Raw genomic sequence first — 19907 nt, forward strand, 5'->3', positions numbered from 1 at the left:
TGTAGATGAGGTGGGAGGTAAATATACTTTAGATTTTACATAAAGGCATTAGTAAGATTATACATACATAAACATACTTGTATGTGCAGCAACACCATTGCTTTGAAGGTCTCAACATAGTTGTCAGTGTTCATTAAAATAATACTTGTTTACCATCTTGTGAATTTGACACACTTTTCCCTGGTTAGTTGAAAGGACAGTGCATGTGTTATTTATCCAAAAGGACTAAACATTTTTATTTCTCCGTTTTTTTGTTTATTTTGGGGAGAGAGACTCTAAATAACTTGTTTGGAAATAATATTGGTCTAGTGGATTACACAGAAGACTAAAAGCTAGTTACTGAACTCCTTGATGAAATCAAGCACTTTATCAGAAGTAGAACTGTGCCAAGAAAATTGACATCTACCTGCAGTCTTATGATAAATTCTGTATGTAAAGAGGTTGCTTTTCATGTGCAACCTAATGACTGGAGCAACACCACCTTAGTGTGTTTTAATAGGTTGTCTGCTTCTGTAGCTCCAAATAGTTAATAAATAATAGCAAAGGACAGAGCAGGAGGTGGTTGGAGATGAAGAGTAAGTAGGAGGTCTCTTGCTGAGTTGAGGTGTTGTCTGCTATGTCTGTTTTGAGAATGAAACAAACTTGAAGTGTCTTGTTTTTGCTCGTTTGCTCTTGTTTTTGAATATCAGAGTTGTTGGGTGGTTAGCAAATGTTCACTGCCTTTTATAAGCTAGGCTTTTGGCTGATTGCCGTGCTTTGGTAAAACAAGGCATCAAAGCATCTCAAGCTTTCTGTTGATGCTCTACTTGAATTGCAGGTTCCTGTTTTCTTAAAGGCTTCTGTGTTGTTCCTGCTGAGAACCTATTTTGGCAATGTCAGCTGGGTGTTTGGATTCTAGCCTGTTTAAAGTTTTGAATGATATCAAAAGGACAGAAAAGGGAAAATGCTGATTTCGGCAACGTGTTAGTTTGAGGCTTTACTCACATTTCACCACCAGGTACAGGCCTCAAGGCAGCACTGTAGGCTATGTTCCAGTTTTGTTCGAGGCCATGCTAAATAGGTATTTCTCTATTGCAGTCTCTCATGCTCTACTTTCTTTTCCTTCCCTGGTTTGCAGAGGAATTAATCATAGTATTCCCTTAGTTTTATTGTTAACAAATTTTTTTTAAACAGAAGGCAGTCAAATTTGGTGTCTGTTACTAACAAGATAAACTTAGTTTCTGTAATAAACCCGGCAATCTGTGCTACGATGGCAAAAGCCTATTATGGAGTGTCTTAGTAGTAATAATGTGCTGGTGCTCTTCATTATGCCTGTTGTCCTCTGCTAGCAAAAGCTTGAGCTTAAATTGAAAGTTTAACCCCAAAGTAAATCTGATTAAAGTCAATGTTGATATAATCATATTAATGTTAAAATCATTGAAGAGGTCACAAGCATGTTCTCCAGAGCATAAATGTTAAGTACAAGCAATGAGGCTGGGACAAGTATTTGCTAAATGGAATGAATAATGTAAATGTAGCACTTATCGGCCAGTGGTGACTTGTATTCCCATACATGTAATTCTAGAGAATGGGTAAAAGGGCTACAAGTTTTGAATTGGAGGCCAGAAATTATTGTACAGTGGCTTATAGAAATTATATTTTTTCAAAGTGTTAATTTTAATACCTACTAAAAATGCAACTTCATTGTACTCTGTACTCAAAAGGACTTGAGCCATGCTATGCCTGGTCAATGTTTGTCTCTCATCTGAAACAGGAAACTAGGGAAGGTAAACAAATTAGTGACTTCCATGTAGATATACATTCTCTACTCCTCTTTGCATGATCTGTAAAATAGCTTCTTGTAAGTTTATTATGGCTATCACTCCTTTAGTGCAGTAAGATACTTGTATAACCTGGTAGACAAGACTGCTTTTATTGTAGATAACATAGTGAGCTATGGGAAAATAAGGCTTGCAGGTGGCTTGTATGTGCCATGCGTACCTTCTTGGGTATGCTATCACTTTGTTTTACTTAGGCACTCAAGCCTGACTATGCAGCTGTATGAACAGCACTCAGTAGCATGATCATTTTAGACTGATATAACTAGTAATGAGCAATTTGAAGAAAACTGACATCTACTTCACAACAAATGGAGGTGGTTCAAGTATTTTCTTTTTTACCAGTACTATAAAATTGTTATTAAAAAAAACCTTAAAAAAAAAAAAAGGCTGTGGGAGGGTAGGTTTATTAGAGCACTAATTTGGGCTATTGTGTGAACTGGACACCACCACCAAACTTTGTGCCTCTCCTCTACTCTTGCTGTAGCTGTTGGACAACAGTTACTGAAAGTAATAATTTAAATTAGTTTTCTGGGATTTTGAATTCATTTGGCTTAGTACTGTATTTTATTATAATGCTGCTGTAGTAATTTAGTAATTACCACTGTTTATTGTATTACTGGACATTCCAGGCCTTTCTGGGCAATGCATTGCTGAAAACATAACCAAGTAAAAGGCCTAGTTCACTCTCATACAGAGTACTAGCTCTGACCTTAAGCTTTTGTTGCATTTTCTTCCTTCCCCAAGTTGCGTTCATGTTAGATATAATGCCATCTAATCATTAGCACTATATAGAGTTAGTGTATTCATGATTTGGTATCCAAGACTGCTTAATTGGTCATATTTTTAAGTTCCATCCTTTAAATTATTTAAAGAACGGTTTTGCTATTTTCTTTTAAAGACTTAAAGTCCACTGAAGTAAGTACAAGGCATTCTTATACTTTAAGATGCTCAGCTGATGAGCAACTTCATAAAAATGGAAAGAAGTCCAGAGAAAATACAAGTTTCAGGTGCAGAAAATGGATTTATACCACAACAGCAAATAGAAAATAAGTCCCTTGAGAGCTCTTGCAGAAAGGAGCCAGAGGGCAGACGTGATACGGATTGAACTGAGGATGATAAAGATGGGCATGAAGAGGGCGGATTATATGTGAATGTCAGATCATTCACGGTTAAGTGATTTATTCTTTTTAAAGCTTGTGGATTTTTTCCTTTTAGAAATAAATAATATCTGTTTGAGGTGGCTTTTATGAAATATGATAATCGTATTCTTCTGGAGGGTGAAATGGAATTTAAGAATATCAGTTTTTTTCAGGGCTAGCTATCTGAAGTACTGACACATTGTATATTCCAAAACTGTAACAGTCCCACTAGGACTGTACACAGCAGTGGTGAACTGAGATTCTGGTAGGTTTCTTTCTGCTCTCTTATGGCTTTGTTAATGTGTGATATTTCAGGTTTTGGTTTTTTTTCCGTAGTTAAGATGACATCCCTGAAGTCCAAAGACAGGTTAAGGCACTCTACCTCAGTACACACGTTTTGTGCAGCATCTGCTTCCATATTACCAGGCACCACAGCAATTAAAGATGTGTCACTTCAAACAAAAGAAAAATTCTGCAGTAGAGTAGTTCCTACTTAAAGCAAATTGGTTGGCATAATTTGAGTAAGTTGAAATGCTATGCTGCGTAGGGTGTAGTATCAGCGTACCATAATCTGCAACAGAAAGAGAAGGTGACAAGCAGGCTGAAGCCTTAGAGTGGGGATGGATGTGTTGGTTTTAGAAACAAAACAAACACCCCAAATCCCACCTCTGCAAAGTGTTTGCTATGTTACAGGATCAGCAGGGCAAGTTGTTCACTCAGTTCTTCTATGAAAAACAGTGTTTTAAATGCTCAAATCTTGTCAGGAAACAAATACGAAAGGGAAGAAGGTTGTCTGTGCATATGCAGCTTTTTTTGGAAGTTTCTTAATTATTTCTCAGTTCTCCTTGTATTGTTCTTTGTTTGTAGCTTAAGGATGAGGTGAATAATGAGGTTATATCTGAAAGTGTTTCCAAAGACACGTTTGTGCTGTCAGTCCATTTCAGAACTTAATTGCAGAGAAAGAAATAGGTACAACTTAGAAGGACCTAGCACTTGTTGGAAGGAGTCCTTCTAAAAGAAGTTCTTCATTATGCAGCATGGTATCTCTTTACAAATTTTTCTGCACTGTAGAATGAGAGCATCTTAATTCCTTACCAATTTTATACTAAATTCTTGCATTAAGAAGACATGCATGATGTCTTTTTGCATTAGCATCAACAAAATCATACTTTGTCTTACTACTGACGCTGAGACCCTTTTGCTAGAATATGGCAATATATGTTAAATCCATGTAACAGTGCAAGCAATGCAGGAAACCTGGAGGCTGAAGTTTCAGATGGAAGGACACTAAAACATGATGGACAGCATATTTTTACATATTCTAATGAAGTCTGGTACAACTGCAAAACAGCTAGCTGCTTAAGCTGTTCAGTTGCAATGAATTGTCAGTATTAGCTGTGTGGATAAGTTGGTTTTCTGTGAGACTGTGGATGAAACATGTTGTGCCCAAGCACTCAAAGGGCAGCCAATTAGTAGGAGCTTGCCTGGGGAACCTACAGTGTTTCTCTCCTTCCTTGAGGAGGCATTTCACATAGTGTTCATGCTCGTCACAATTTTAAGTTTAAAGTTGAAGTTTGTATTTAATTGACACTTGAGAATACTAAAATAATTAATTCAGTCTTTCTTCTTTCTCTTTTTGTATCCCCATCTCCTCCCCCCCCCAGTTAATTAATTGTGGATGAGTGCTCACCTAGAAACCTTTGTAGTTTAATGTTTGAGGCTTTTCTCGGTTACTACCCTTTGCGTTCCCATTGATAGCAAATGTATTTTTGGCTCTTTACCATGTCTAGAGAATGAGGTTTTAACATTTAGACTAGCTTGCAGCTGGAGCACCCCAATTTGTGGATGCTTCAGTAAACATGGGTTTGGACAGTTCATCTCTATATATGTGTGATGTGTCAGTGGATATAACTTCTGAGAATTTTAGGGCTTTGTTAGAAAATGGGCTCAGTTAAAATATACTCAATGGCACCAAACACAAACATTCTAACACTAGTTTAAAAAAAATTGGGGTTAACTGTAAGGAAGACTGGTAAGGAGTCCTGTAACAATTGAATGGCTAAATAATTAGCACTTGAAAATGATAGCAAAAAAAAAATGCGGAGAGGTTGCAGAAATAAACATTGCCTCTGTGATTATTAGTGTTTGCCTTCTAGGAAACAGCAGAGAAAGTATTCAACCAGTCAGATGAAACCATACATTGGGATTTAAGGCATGTTTAAGGAGCTCTTCAATCTTGTTTAAGTAAATAAGAATACTTCAGGAGAGTTAAAATAGTTTTTTCCTTTTCTTGGATTGAATGCATTTTAAAGATGTGAGGGGAAGTGCGATAACCAGAAACTTGAAGTTTTCAGATGAAAAATTAATAAACCCTTTGACAGTTTAGTTTACAGCAAGGAATACGGGATGTTGGGGCTTTATGAATGCATACTCTCTACAGCAATAATTTTCTTTGAGTTGTTACAGAATCTTTTTGCTCTTTGTGCAGAGCTCATAAAGGCAGGGCAGGTGTATGTGGTGGTGTTTTAACTTTTTTGCTAAAGCGTGTACTAGGGGTAAATCTTGCTGGGTTTGGCCATTCTGGAGTAAATGGGGAGATTACTCCTTGTTATCTTAGTCTTTTCTTTGTTACTAATTACAACTCGAAACAGAGGTAAAGTATTCCTCTTAGTCTTCTGTTAGGACTGGAGGGGGTGAAAGGGTTAGTAGAAAAATAACTCTTAAATTGCTTTAGTTGACTGTACAGAGCAGATACAATACTGTTCCTTTCCAATTTTATTAATTACAGCTTTCCCAGTTTTTAAGGTAATAAAGATTGGTTATCTGTCAGGACAAAAGAGAAGAACAGGTTTAAAATGGATTTATATCAGCACTTGACTGCGCAGTTCAGTTTCTCATACTATCCATCATTTGTACCCAGAGCCATAAGTGCTTCAAGTATTATGTATGCAGGTAGTGATCACTAAAAATTCATACTGTTTCTAGAGGGAAATGTTTAAACTTGCATACATACCTAGCTCATTTTACATTTTAAAAAGCAATTAATTTTATTATGTTAACTTACCTTACACGCACAAATTATTTTCTCTTTAACAGGATTTTGGTTGTGCAGAATCATAAGCTAAAAGTGAAAACTAGAGCTTTAAAGCCCACCCCCCCCCCCCCCAGGACTCTTCAAAAACTTAAATAGCTATTATAAAATGAATCTTAAAACCAAACAAATTGCATATTAACCATGATGTATTTTTCTCTTTGTTTAAAAACAGGTGAACCAAGGGTGGTGTTTCCAGAATGTAATTTCCTTTTTCTTCCAAATAGAAGATAAATGTGTTAAACTGGCAAAGTAATTCTGGTAAGAATCTTCCTGTTACTCCTACAGAGAATGTCATTATATGTGTAAGTACTTCACAGTCTTGCCACTAAAAGGAGCTTTTTGTACAATTAATGCTAACAAACTTGCTCTTTCTTACAAGATCTTATTTTTGACCTAATAATTGTGTGGAGATGTTTCTTGATCAAGCAGTATTAATGCACCTGTTACATTTAAATATTATGTTGAAAGTTATTCGGCACTCTTTTTGCATGTTCTATGCTTGGACATGATGAAAATATTTGAGTTTTGAAGCTTTCTACTTCAGCAGTTTACACAGACATAAAGAGTTAAATATGCTGTAGTATTAAGTGGGTTTTATGTGGATTAAATGTTCTTGTTTCTGTAGTTGCCATCACTGAATATTGTTTTTGTTTTGTCTTCAGTGATCCTCTTGCTAGTTTTCTACAGCTGACTCTTGCATTTCTTTGGTCTGGTTTGTTTTTGTTTTAAACTTCTCAACCTGTACTAGCACTGACTATGTACTATGCTATAGCATAAGAGAAAACAAAAAAGTGTTTTTATAAGATAGAATGAATAGACAAGGTATGAGTGCCTTGTGTGCATTATCTAAAGTAAAATTTATCAGTTTGGCAACCAGCTTTTGGGATTTTCTCCTGAACATATACAATAGAATTTTATGTTGAGTTAAGTACACTGTAGTAATGACTGCCACCCACTCAGCCTTGCTTGAAGGAAAATTCCATGAGGACTGGTAAATCTAAAACATTGTACTTGTGAAATTCCCATATTTATATTAATTCATTAGTCTTTTCTTTTTCCCCTTGAAATAATCTGCATACTGTTGCAATATGTAACAGGGTAGAAGGTAATGTATTCAAACTATTAAAGAACGTGTTTTCTGTAAAATGCTGTGTAAAAGCTGCCTGTTTTCCCTTTATGCTTCAGGTCAAATACCTTTTAGAAGCAGACGAAGATTGAAGATCACATCTAGCTTACAAAGACAAGCTGAAATTAAGTCATTAGCTTTCATTTATGCAGTGGGAGAGAATGCTGTGTGTCATGGGTTTTACCTGATAGGTTTATAAAATGAGTGTTTGGGACCGTGGGCTGTTAGCTGAAGTTTCACTGAAATAAATGAAATGCTCTAAGCTCATCCGTCTCATTCCCTTCCACCCTACACTGGTATATTGATTCCTTAGTCCTATAGACACTCCATCCTTTGGCAGGGGGAGGGAGGGATACAGGGAAGAAACACTCCTCTCTTCTCTCAGTCTTTTTTTCCATAAGGAATGTGTTTTCTGACGGATTTAATTTCTGCACTTTCCTCTACTTACAGCTCAGACATGAGCAGTGCCAGTAACTCACTGGCACGGGAATTCTTGACGGATGTCAACAGACTGTGCAATGCAGTGGTCCAGAGGGCAGAGGCCAAGGAAGATGAAGAAGAAGAAACTCATATGGCAGCACTGGGACAATACTTGGTTCAAGGCCGTGGGTTTATTTTGCTTACCACACTGAACTCAACTATTGATCAGGTAATAGTTTTTCTTACCTGGCTATAATTTTTGTATTGAGTTTGACCGTGTGGATTTGTCTGGCTAATGTTCTTCTTGGTGCTGCTTTTCTTGCCTTTTGATGGTAGAGTGTATGGGTTAATTATGAAGACTAGAAGTTCAAAAGGATGTGTTGCAGTTGCATTCTGTCCTTCAGCAAGAACAGAAAAAGAAAAAATAGCTAATCATATAGCTGTTTGTCAGCTGATACTGATGGTTGCTAAACTTTTGCCAAGTTAAGGCATGTGTGAAGCTGAAGTGCAGTAGCTGTGTGGAAAGAGGCAATAGGTTAGAATCTTCAAGGGAAATAAGCATATACTGAACCTGCAGTATAAACTGACAATTTTTCATTTGAGAAGGGCCTCCTGGTTTAAGGCAAAGAAATTAAAATATACACCTTTCTATTTGGTTTATGGGCCATGAGATATATATTTGCTCTTGAACATGATAGAAAGTAAATATTTTGTAACTTTAGCTCAAAAAAGAAAGCATTTTAGAAAAGGTGATCAGTTTATACTATTTTTTTTGTATAAAGTCTATCACACATCCCTGTAGCTGCAGATATCGCCTTTCTTTCTGTTCTTTTTCTCCTTCCTCTTCAACACTACTGGATATGTACTAAACAATGGGTAGGATGAGATGTGCATTAAGTCTTTGTGTATTGAAAATGCAGATCCCAGTGTTTAAGAATAATGAACCAACTGAATCTGGGCTGAGTTTATTCAGCCTTTGTCTGAAGTGAGGTCAGCTGTTAATGCTGGTCAAATTCATTTTGAAGGTTTGCATTTCCTTCATGAGGCGACTTGGGCTAAGACTTGAGTTGGGTCTGCTGGCTTGGTTCTGGATTCCAGTAGGTGCACTGGCTAAACAGTAAACCCACAAGACTGCAGTTACATATAATTGCTAAGAAAGAATCCTTACCACTTCTAGAGCTGTGTGGTTTTTATAGTCACTTGAGTTCTGCATAGTTGCTGTTAATAGAGGCTTAAAGACTAGAGCTGCTGGAAAAACAGAAAATGGGGGATTCCATGTGCCTCCCCTCCAATAAAAACCTACTTCTGAAGTAGAAGGGGAAGAAAACATGCAGCATTCTTCATGAAACATCAGCAATTCAGCAATTATTTCCTGAGGAAATATGTTTAAGAAGGTGGGGGAAGTGGAGCTTGATTAATGAGGAAAGTCAAATTCTGGAAGTGTACCACTGAAATTTGAAAAGTTAATACTTTGCTTTTTCCAGTCTTATTATGGTGCTTTGAATGCTGTATTGCTCATTCCCATTCCTAATTAATTTGTCTTGCTGAGAATACATTTAGTAGCAGAAGAGAGTTGGGAGAATGACTTTGAAAAAAGCTTAGTTTTCAAGTCTAATTGTATTGCATCAATACTTTTAGATTTTTTTAATTGATAGTCTCATCAAATATTAACTATTTTTTATATATCTGTATAGCTCTAAAACTATATATATATATATATATATAAAACCCTCTATATTTGTTATATATATATAACTATAGCTACTTAAGTTGCTTATCTTGAAACATTTTAATTTCATTGCTACCTTGAATTTTTGGAGAAGGATGTTGCTTCAGCTGCATATCTCTGAATGAAGTTAACTGCCAAAATGCTCAAGTCAGCTTTTTGTGTTTGAAAATTTTTGATCTTTAGGACTGAAACCATTTTGATAGTGCTGCATAGCACCCAGTAAAGGAATTGTGTTTAAATTATGTGCCTTCTACTGCTCCTCTGCACTGAAATTCTTAGTGTTGAAGTCTTAGAATCCCAGTAGGAATGAGGGTTTGTTAGTGGCTATTCTGGTGTTTGTTTTTTGTTTTTTTTTTTAATTAGGAGTAACCTTCCCTCTTTCCTCCCATAAAACTTCACCTTTCTATTTTGAGTCAAAACATCACTTGATAAATGTAAGCTTTTTTGTTTGCTTAAAGGTGTCATTTTGGAGAAAGTAGAAAGTTTCCCATAAAGTTCTTTGAAGTTACATTTCTGTAACTACAGAAGTTTCAAACTTGTATTTGGCTTCATGTTGGCTTTGTTTAAATCAATAAGTTATTTGCTTTTGACTTCTCTGGTTTTGTCCTTTGGGAGAGGAATTCCTTCAACGAGAGGGATTAGGAGAGCTTTGTATAGAAACACTTGCAGAGGTGTAATAAATATCTTAGATGCTTTCTGATTGGCTCTAGCTAATGATTATAGCACTCTGCGGTTAGGTCACTTTTGCAATGCGTAAAAACAGCAGAAAGGCATGGGGAACTAAATGTTGAATAGTTTTGTAAAATAAAGAAGGTTAATCCATTTTTCAAAAGTACAAAAACATTTTCTATTTTGTTTCTAACATAGGAGCTGACATGTCGAGAAGAACTTCTGACCCTCCTCCTGTCACTTCTGCCATTGGTATGGAAAATCCCTGTCCAAGAAGAAAAAGCAATAGGTATGTTTTATCACTGACAGTATTAAGGACCTAGAAGAAGCGATTTGTGTATTACTACAGAGCGTAGGACTCCCAACTAAAGAGTAGTAGTTCATTGTAATACATGAATGTTCCATTAATGTTCCTTTGTTAACTTTCTGTTTCAACAGATTTTAATATACCACTTACAGTAGACATATGCCTGACCAAAGAGAATAATTCAAGTTCCGTGAAATCTACTCAGGAAAAACTAGGCTTAGATGGAAGCACTCGTTCTTCTCTTCAGACTTCTTTAAAACTAAATCCTCGATCTCGAAAAAGTGGACGTCTGCGCAAAACCACCCATCGTTATTCTGTGCGAGATGCAAGAAGATCTCAGCTGTCCACTTCAGATTCAGAAGGCAATTCTGATGACAAGACTACTGTAATAATGAAACACAGACGCTCCCAGTTACTGCAGCCTTTTTTAATGTATCCAGTTAGGGACAACTACCCTGTAGGTAGAAGTGATTGCCTACCTGTGGAAGCGATACCAAGTTCTAATCCTGATGCCCCTACTCTAGAAAATTCCAGCAAAATTATTCCAGCACATGAGCTAAACCCAGAGATGTTGAATGAGCCAACTGCAGGAATTACTGAGAGCAACATGGATAACTCTCCTTTTGACTTATGCCATGTCTTACTGTCTCTCCTAGAGAAAGTGTGCAAATTTGATATTACTTTAACTCACAGTTCTACTCTTTCAGCTAGCGTGGTGCCCACATTGACTGAGTTCTTATCAGGATTTGAAGACTGTTACAATGTAAGTAGTAACACAGAAAATGAAGTAGTTTCTGCAGGGTGGACAGAAGAACCTGTGGCTCTGATCCAAAGGATGCTCTTTCGAACAGTGCTGCATCTTATGTCTTTAGACATTAGCAATACAGAAACAATGCCTGACAATTTGCGAAGAAATTTAACAGACTTACTTAAAGCAGCATTAAAAATCAGAATTTGCTTGGAAAAGCAACCTGATCCTTTTGCTCCAGGATACAGGGAAACACTACAGCAGCCAGTTCAGGAGGACTACATGTTTTCTAGATACCATCACAGAGCCTTGCTTCTACCTGAGGTTATAGAAGGAGTCTTGCAGATTTTGATCTGCTGCCTACAAAGTGCAGCCTCCAATCCATTCTACTTTAGTCAAGCTATAGATCTAGTTCATGAGTTCATACAGCATCAGGGATTTAAGCTGTTTGAAGTAACAGTGCTTCAAATGGAATGGCTGTGTATGAAGAGTGAGGGAGTAACTGGGGAAGCCTCAGAGCATCTGAAGGCCTTAATCAACAGCATCATGAAAATAATCAGCACTGTCAAAAAAGTGAAATCAGAGCAGCTCCATCAATCAATGTGTACAAGAAAGCGGCACAGACGATGTGAGTACTCTCACTTCATGCATCACCACAGAGATCTCTCTGGGCTCTCTGTATCTGCTTTTAAAAACCAAGCTTCCAAAAACCCCTTTGAAACTGCTGATGGAGAAGTTCATTATCCTGACAGATGCTGTTGCATTGCTGTTTGTGCACACCAGTGTTTGCACTTGTTGCAACAAGTTTCTTTGAGCAGTACCTGTGTTCAAATTCTCTCGGGTGTACATAATGTAGGAATATGTTGTTGTATGGATCCAAAGTCTGTGATCGTCCCATTGCTTCATGCTTCCAAGTTACCAATATTAAAAAACTTTCAACAGCACATATTGAACATCCTTAATGAGTTTATATTGGATCAGCTGGGTGGAGCAGAAGTTTCTCTAAAAATTATACAGGCATCATGCAATATATGTACTGTTGACTGTGATCAACTTGCTCAGCTAGAAGATGCCTTGCAGGGCAACCCTAATGATGCTGGTGTTGCATCTAGTTCCTCTTGCAGAGTTCAGGGAATTCTGCCTAGCAGTGGATCTGAAGATATGTTGTTGAGATGGGATGCATTGGAGGCTTATCAGGATATTGTTTTTGAAGAAGACAAACTACGCGGCATGCAGATTGCAAGCCATATTTGCCACTTAATTCAAAAGGGAAATGCAGTGGTCCAATGGAAACTATATAACTGTATTTATAATCCTGTGCTTCAGAGAGGGGTTGACCTAGCTTGCCATGCTCAACAACTGGGACTAACTACAGCTGATAAACACACATGCAGTGACCATAGCCAGTGTTTGCCTTCTGAAGTACTTCAGATTTATTTGCAGATGCTCCCTGTGTTGCTTAAATCCAGGTTGGTTGATTTTTCTGTTTATTAATGGAAAACATACTAATTATGTACAGAGCTTTGTATATTTGTTACTGATCAGAACATAAGTTTTATTTGGACTGTAGGGAGCACTTGGGTATTGCAGGGGTGGCAACAAGGTAAATGCTTGAATAACATAAAATGTAATCCTAGATTCATAAGCCATAGAAAGTGAGGGCTGTCTATTGATGAGTTAGTTTTTTACAAGCCAAAGTGTGTAGAAAGAAATAAAATTCTTTGTCCAATGTGACATGCTCTTTGCCTCTTCATTCCTCATACTAAAGTGAGTCAGGAATGTTGAACAGATTGACATGTCACTTCTCTGTAGGAATTAGACTACTTAGTCTTCTGATCTGTTTCCCTTTTTCTTCTAGAAAGGTCTTCATAGAAACTACCTTTCAAAAATAAGGCTTGAGAGCTTTCCTTGTCCTGAAATAACTGTTTCCTAATTTACAAAATCCTGTCCATTTAAACATAAGGGGTTCTTTTAAAACAAACCAAAACACAACACCCACAAAGATTCTTCCAAGGCATGAAATAGAAACTTTCCTATTTACTGTTGAACTGATGAAATAGTTGTTTAATACAATATATGGAAGTTTATTCAGAATATGAATGTGTCCTGATTCTGATCTTTTCTATTGGAGTCCTCATAAACTGAAGTGAATTTAGCAGGGTTATCTGAGACAACTATAAAGAATAGACTAGTATTCCAGTTTATGTAAAGGATTGTCTAATAGATTTTTAACTTTTATCCTAACCTAAACTGTATCAGAAGCTATTAATTTCTGAAAGTGTACTTGGTGGCAAAGAGGCAAGAGAAGTAAAGTTTAGATTAAAACAACGTTTAAGATATCCTGTTTCCTACTGGCTTAAAGATGGGAATATACAAGTAAGTACATGATTCATTTGATTCTAGATTGTGTAACTCGGTTACAGTAAAAGCTGACCCTGTGGGAAGGAGATGGGAGGGTAAGGAAGGTGGATGTCTACAAGCAAACATAGTACACTCTGAAGCTTACGTATCCTTACCCCAAATTCTGTATGAACTCAGTGTAATACTCGGGCAGTAGGAAGAAGGGAAAAATACACTTGGAAACAAATATACTGAAAGATTTTTTAACATTAGACACCCTGGCATAACAATTGCACAAAAAGTTCCTTGAAAGGTATTCCTGAATTTTATCTGAAATGCATTGTCCATACAACAAATAGACATAGCTAGTAAAATGTCTTAAAAATGCGAGTTTATTTGAGAAGGAATCTCTACTTTCTGGTGAAGTCACAGAACTGAGAGAAATAAAGGTATTTACTAGCTCCAATTGCTAATAAAAAGTTAGGGTAAGGAAGTATCGCTAAGGAGCAAATGTCATAAATGAAGTTAAACATCTTTAATGTATTGAACATCTTACATTTTTGTGGTCTACATTTTAGAGGTTAATATTTCCTACATTATATCTTACCAAAAAATTGAATTTTTACTACGAGATGGATGATGCTTACTTGGGATTCTACAGTACTGCAACAAGTTCCTCATCTCTTTAATTTAGAGTTCAGAGTAATATATTGCAATTACTGTAAACATGATCAGTCCTTGGTATTACTCAGGTGTGTGGAACAGAGGGTTATTTTTGGATAAGATGTGTGTCATCTGAATAACATGAATTTGTGGCTGATCTGTATGGTAACTTATACTTTCTCTTGCAGGGTAATTAGAGACTTGTTTCTGAGTTGTAATGGAGTGAATCAAATGACTGAGTTAAATTACTTTGATACTTTAAGAAGTTATTCTTTGAAAGTGTTAGAGACTTTGATACTCTGCCTTGGTGATCAGCAGAAAGACCAAGCAATGCCAGAACTGGAAGGCTTGAACAGTGAACAGAAGGAGTCTACATCTGACTTGCCTGCTTCTCTTTGTAGCCAGCATGCTGTTTCAGAAGTTCCTCAAAGCCTGAGCAAGTTTTATGCTGGCTTGAAAGAGGCTTACCCAAAAAAGAAAAAGTTCGTAAGCCAAGACATTCACGTCAACACAATAAACCTATTCCTCTGTGTTGCTTTTTTATGTGTAAGTAAAGAAGCAGATGGTGATCTGGATTCAGCTAATGACTCTGAAGATACATCAGGATATGATAGTACAGCTAGTGAGCCATTAGGCCACAAATTACCGTATCTGTCACTGGAAAGCCTTACTTTGCCGTCTCTGGAACACATTCACAGGGCTGCAGATATTTGGTCCATGTGTCGTTGCATCTATTTGTATAGTTCAGTTTTCCAGAGACAGTTCCATAGACTTGGAGGCTTTGAAGCGTGCCGTAGATTACTAATTTTGATAATTCAGAAACTTGCAAAAAATACGGAAAAGGAACAAGAAAAGAGGGAGAGAGTATTGAGTGAAAGCAGCAGAAGTTCACATGGGAGTCCTCGTGGTGAGCGTCTCAACAAGGATGACTCTGTTCAGCTGGCTAAAAGCAGAGAGGTGACACAACTGGAGCTCGATAGTTCTGACAGTCTTGCTGGTGCAGAACAGCTGGTCTCTGAATGTGTCTCCCGCAACAGCTCTTTGAGTAGGGAACACACTTCAGTTTCTTCAGTTGCCAATCTTGAAGGGATAAGGACTTCTGTAAGAGAAGAGAGTGAGTGGGCACTTCAAGGTATCAGACTTCTAGAAGCTCTGCTGACAATCTGTCTACACAGTGCAAGCACCATGCAGCAGAAGATGGAAGGGGAGATGTTTCACCAGGTACTGTGCAACTTCCCTTAGCTTGCTTTACTTGTATTTGTTATGTACAATGTTATTTTAACAGTAATTCAGTCAAATGTTCTTTTAGAGTTGAAACAAGTTTATGCTCTTACTATGGTACCATATTTTTTTGTGTAGTACTGAAAGTATACAGTTAAATGATGTGCTTAGTCAGGGGTAGTGGTCAGCAGGCAGGAAAGAATGAGAGCGGGTAGATGAACAAACTGGCATTGCTGTTTCTGCAGCACCTTCCCACGTGTCCACTTGTCACTTTTTGTATTTGGTAAGATGCTGGTAAGGATCCTGTACCCCTTTGCTTGTTCTCCAACATGATCTTTGTCCTCTGCTCTTTTGGGTTGGATCCCTGTTCATGCCAAGTCCTGGCTTCTTGGGGACTGGGAGAGAGCCTTCCAGAGCGGCAGATCAATCCAGGCTGGATGAGCTTTCTACCTTGCTTTTTTGAACTGTATTTCTGTTTTGTTTTGCGCGTATTAGTTACAATTTGGGCCAGCATGGTCAACATGGCTAAGGGCTGAACTCAACATCAAACGCTGTTTTCTGGATTAATGTATCTTGAGTCCTGGGAAGACTGTGATCCTGGCAGGCGAAGATTTTGTTTTTCTGCATAAAATGGTCCTGACTAGAGAAAAGGGATGGTTTCCTCTGACTACAAAGGCAGTAGTGGATATAGACAACTGTGAATTGCTGGCTGACTATGCCTGTATTTTTTCTGGTCAGTTATGGCCTGCTTTTTCTGTTGTTTTTTTCCCTGTGTAGCCTATTTGTCCAGCCTCACGTTCTCTGGAGGCTGGCTGAGCTGATGGGCTTTGAACAGTGGGAGAGACTTTGGTTTGGTTTTTTTGGTTTTTTTTTTTTTGAAAGAGTATTCAGTGGAGAATGTGTTTGATGGGTAGGATTGAAAGAGCTGTGCAGGCAAGACGTGAGCATTATACATAGTGACTCACATGTCGTGTTTTTGATGGTTCTGAGCAGAGCATGGTGCTTGAGAAGGAGGAGTATTAGGGCACAGGTACTGAAAGGACACCTGAAAAAACTGTTACTTAAGCCTTAGAGGTGAACTAATTCAATGTTCCACAAAATGTTAATTCACAGAAGACAGCTTTAGTGTGCTTTAATGTTTTAATTGCTCTTGCTAAATAATGAATTTTACTTGGCAGTTTGTTTCAAAAACAGGAGGAGTTAAGTACAGGAGAGAACTGGAAACTGGAGTTCTGTCTGGCCACTTGCTATTTTTGTGAACTTGGACATGTCACTGTCTGTCTTGTGAACCTCTAATGTTTTGGTGTGGTTTGAATGCATTGTGTACTTGAAACTGTTTCAGAGATGTTTATTTTTGAAACAGTGCTTTCACTTGCAGTGTTTGGGAAACAGCATGTTGCCAGATTTTTTTCAGTGTGCAGATTGCTGAACCAACTAAATCTCTGTCATGAAAAACAGGATGAATCTTTCTTATTGCAAGAGGTTGGATGAAGTCTGATGGTTTTAGCTGAGAAGTCAGATTAGTGTAGCTGGAAGGGGAAGTTCTTAAATGAAAGTATTAGACCATTTCTGTTAGCCAAAACATAATAACATGAATCAAAATATTTGTCTCCCCCAAAACATAGAATACCTGTGTGGATGATATCTTACTTCAAATAAGAGAGCAGCTTGCTCAATCAAAAGTGATAGAAACTGACTTGGCAAAGCCTCTGTTTGATTCACTGCTTCGTGTTGCGTTGGGTACTTTTTCTGCTGATCTGGATCATTCTGAAGAAAAAATTGAAAAGGTATGAAACACTGACTAAGTCTAATTCTAAATACCGCAAGGTTTGCTGAGTCAGGTTTATGTTGTTTGGGTCTATTTTTAAACTCGATAGGATATGTTTAAATGTGTTTGGTTACTGTGGCTGTTGAACGTTAATTCTCTGATTCTCATATGTAAGCGTGTAAGTTGAATGCTAATTATTGATATGGTCCCCATGTTTACTGCTCAGAAACGAGCATGCCCCAAAAAGGAGCAAGCTGTGTTACGCTTTATGGACATACCTGAAACCTGATGTTCTCTTCACTCTTTCATCCCAGAGCCGAGTGTGACACAAACTCAAAGGGGGAGCTTCAAACAGGGATATTGACTGATCTTAGTGGCTGCAGACATATCTTTACCTTAGAGTGAATGTCAAGGTGCACATTTATGGTGATAGTGATTTTTAGAAACACAGTTATGCTTAATGCATTGGCCACCTGCTTACCAAAGCTTTGGTCAGGTAGTTAGTAAGAAAAATCGATCTTTGCAGAATCCATTTTTTATGTAAGAATGGAGTATTCTTAACAAGTATCTGAAGTTTCTTGAAAGCATACGATTAATTTGTTTCTTTTGCGAATGGGCTTGGAGAAAATAAGCAACTGGAAGGTTCTAAATTACTTGCATTTATGACCAAAGATAGTAAATTTGCTTGATGTGTTATGCAGACCCATTACACTGAAAAGGAGCCAGTGTCACAACCTGGAGATATTTCTGAAGAAACTGAAGAATCACAGTGCTGTAGTCTTAAACCTTTTGCTGAAGAGGAAGGATATGAAGCAGATAGTGAAAGTAACCCTGATGATAGTGAGACCAAGAATGAAGGTAAATGTGAACTTTCTGAATATACAGAGCAGTCTTTATGACATAGCAAAGCTTGCTTGTCTTTTGAGATGTACAAAAATAGGGTGAGGATCAGAGACCTTTAATAGATATAAATAGTTTAACTTGTTTACTTCAGTAGGATGCAGTTATAGATGGAGAGATGATGAATATTCTTACTGAGTGTTACAGGAACTGTTCTGTGTTGGTTGTCTTGGTTTATGTGACTCTTGCTCTAAAGTCATGTTGCTCAAATGTATTATTGTGGTCTAGAAGCAGTTTTCTCCAGAGATGCTTATCAGTAGTTTGCTTGAAAATCAGTGCTTAATTTTTTGTTTAGTACTATAACAATCTGGTAAAAATTAGCTAGTCTAATTATATCATAGAATCATAGAATACCAGGTTGGAAGGTATCATCTCTGCTGATGATGCCCTTGTTGATGCAACCCATCATCCTCTTAGCTTTCTTTGCTGCAGCAGGACACTGTTAGATCCTATTGAGCTTGTTGTCCACCAGGACCCCCAGGTCCCTTTCCAAGGAGCTGCTCCCCAGCCAGATAGATCCCAGCCTGTGCTGCACTCCTGGATTATGTTTTCCCAGCTTACATTTGTCCTTGTTGAACTTCATAAGGTTCTTGTTAGCCCACTTTTCCAGCCCATCCAAGTCTTCCTGCAGGACGGCTCTTCTTTCTGAAGTGTCTACTTCCCCACTCAGTTTGGTATCATTGGCAAACTTCATCAGGGTACACTTGATCCCATCATCCAGATCACTTAAGAAGATATTAAACAGTGTTGGGCCCAGTATTGATCCCTGGAGGACCCCACTTGTGACAGGTTGCCAGTCTGAAAAGGAGCCATTTACCACCACCCTCTGGGTGCAGCCTGTCAGCCAGTTCCCCACCCACCACACAGACCACTTGTCTAGACCGTAATGCATCAGTTCCTCAAGGAGGAGGCTATGGGCAACCATATCAAAAGCCTTGGAGAAATCCAGGTAGACAATGTCCACCGCTCGCCCCACATCAACTGAGCAGGTTACTTTGTTGTAGAAGGCGATCAGGTTTGTCAAGCACCATTTGCCCTTGGTGAATCCGTGCTGGTTTTTCCCAATCACGTGCTTCATTTGACTTGACAGCCCCCTTGTGATAGAATGTATCTCTTTATATTCATTCAACGACTGATGTGCACATCTCTTCCTGTATTCTGTTTGTGTAATTAATTTTGAACATGAATTTGCTTTAATTTTTTCCTTTGTGCTGAACGTCTGGATGCATATGTTCTTGTATGAAGTCAGCACGAGCAGTAACAGCCTTTAATAGAACTGCATTCAACTGCTGCTGTTTACCTGTGTGACTTGGCTTTATCAAGAGATATACAACTTTCTGAAAGCATTTCTGAATTAAAATTTTAACCTGAAATATTTCCATGAAACATTTGCATGAAACATATGTCTGTACCAAATAATTTTTTTAAGTAACCTGTTTTAAAGTCTCTCCAGGATGTAAGAGAGGCTTAAATGTTGGGTTTTTTCTTTTTTGATTGTCATGCAAATATTCTGTCATGTGCATTGTCTGAATTAAATAACTAAACAACTGCTTCCCCCAGCCTTTTAACATGAAACAAAATAATGTAAATTTATCTCTTTTCTTGGCAGGCTCAGAGTTCTGTATAGAAGCTTCAGGCTCTATTACAATGATTTTACTGTCATGTTTCACGAATTGCATATTTCATCATTACTTATGTGTGTCCAGTTACCAGGAAATGAAGGCACATAGTTAAAGAGCATGTAATAGGAGAAACTGCATCCTTGCCCTTCTGTATTATCAGGAAAATACAAAAATCTGAAGCATAATAGAAGATTATACTAACTTCTGAAAACTGCTTATAAGCTAGTGACCATTTTTGGTTTGTACCTATGAAAAGGTTGGAGAAAGTATGTGTTTGGATGTTCTGCTTAAATCATGCAAACTGTATTCAGTTGAGTAAGTTTCAGTAAGACAAGTGTTTT

The 19907-nt window shown here is 37.7% G+C and overlaps 1 protein-coding gene across 3 annotated transcripts in view; it reads left to right on the forward strand.

Annotated features, from left to right (window-relative positions):
• The first annotated feature begins 6230 nt into the window (after positions 1–6230).
• Positions 6231–19907, forward strand: part of LYST (lysosomal trafficking regulator) — a 68159-nt gene continuing 54482 nt past the window's right edge. For all 3 annotated transcript variants that reach the window (XM_010562631.1, XM_010562633.1, XM_010562632.1), the window contains exons 1-7: positions 6231–6311; positions 7630–7828; positions 10196–10286; positions 10436–12521; positions 14244–15276; positions 16902–17063; positions 17746–17902. In XM_010562631.1, coding sequence (XP_010560933.1) covers positions 7637–7828; positions 10196–10286; positions 10436–12521; positions 14244–15276; positions 16902–17063; positions 17746–17902 — 3721 coding nt within the window. In that variant the 5' untranslated portion in view covers positions 6231–6311; positions 7630–7636. The remainder of the gene's footprint in view (positions 6312–7629; positions 7829–10195; positions 10287–10435; positions 12522–14243; positions 15277–16901; positions 17064–17745; positions 17903–19907) is intronic.

Source organism: Haliaeetus leucocephalus, unplaced genomic scaffold (assembly GCF_000737465.1).
Source record: "Haliaeetus leucocephalus isolate CR32 unplaced genomic scaffold, Haliaeetus_leucocephalus-4.0 Scaffold162, whole genome shotgun sequence".
Lineage (NCBI taxonomy): Eukaryota > Metazoa > Chordata > Aves > Accipitriformes > Accipitridae > Haliaeetus > Haliaeetus leucocephalus.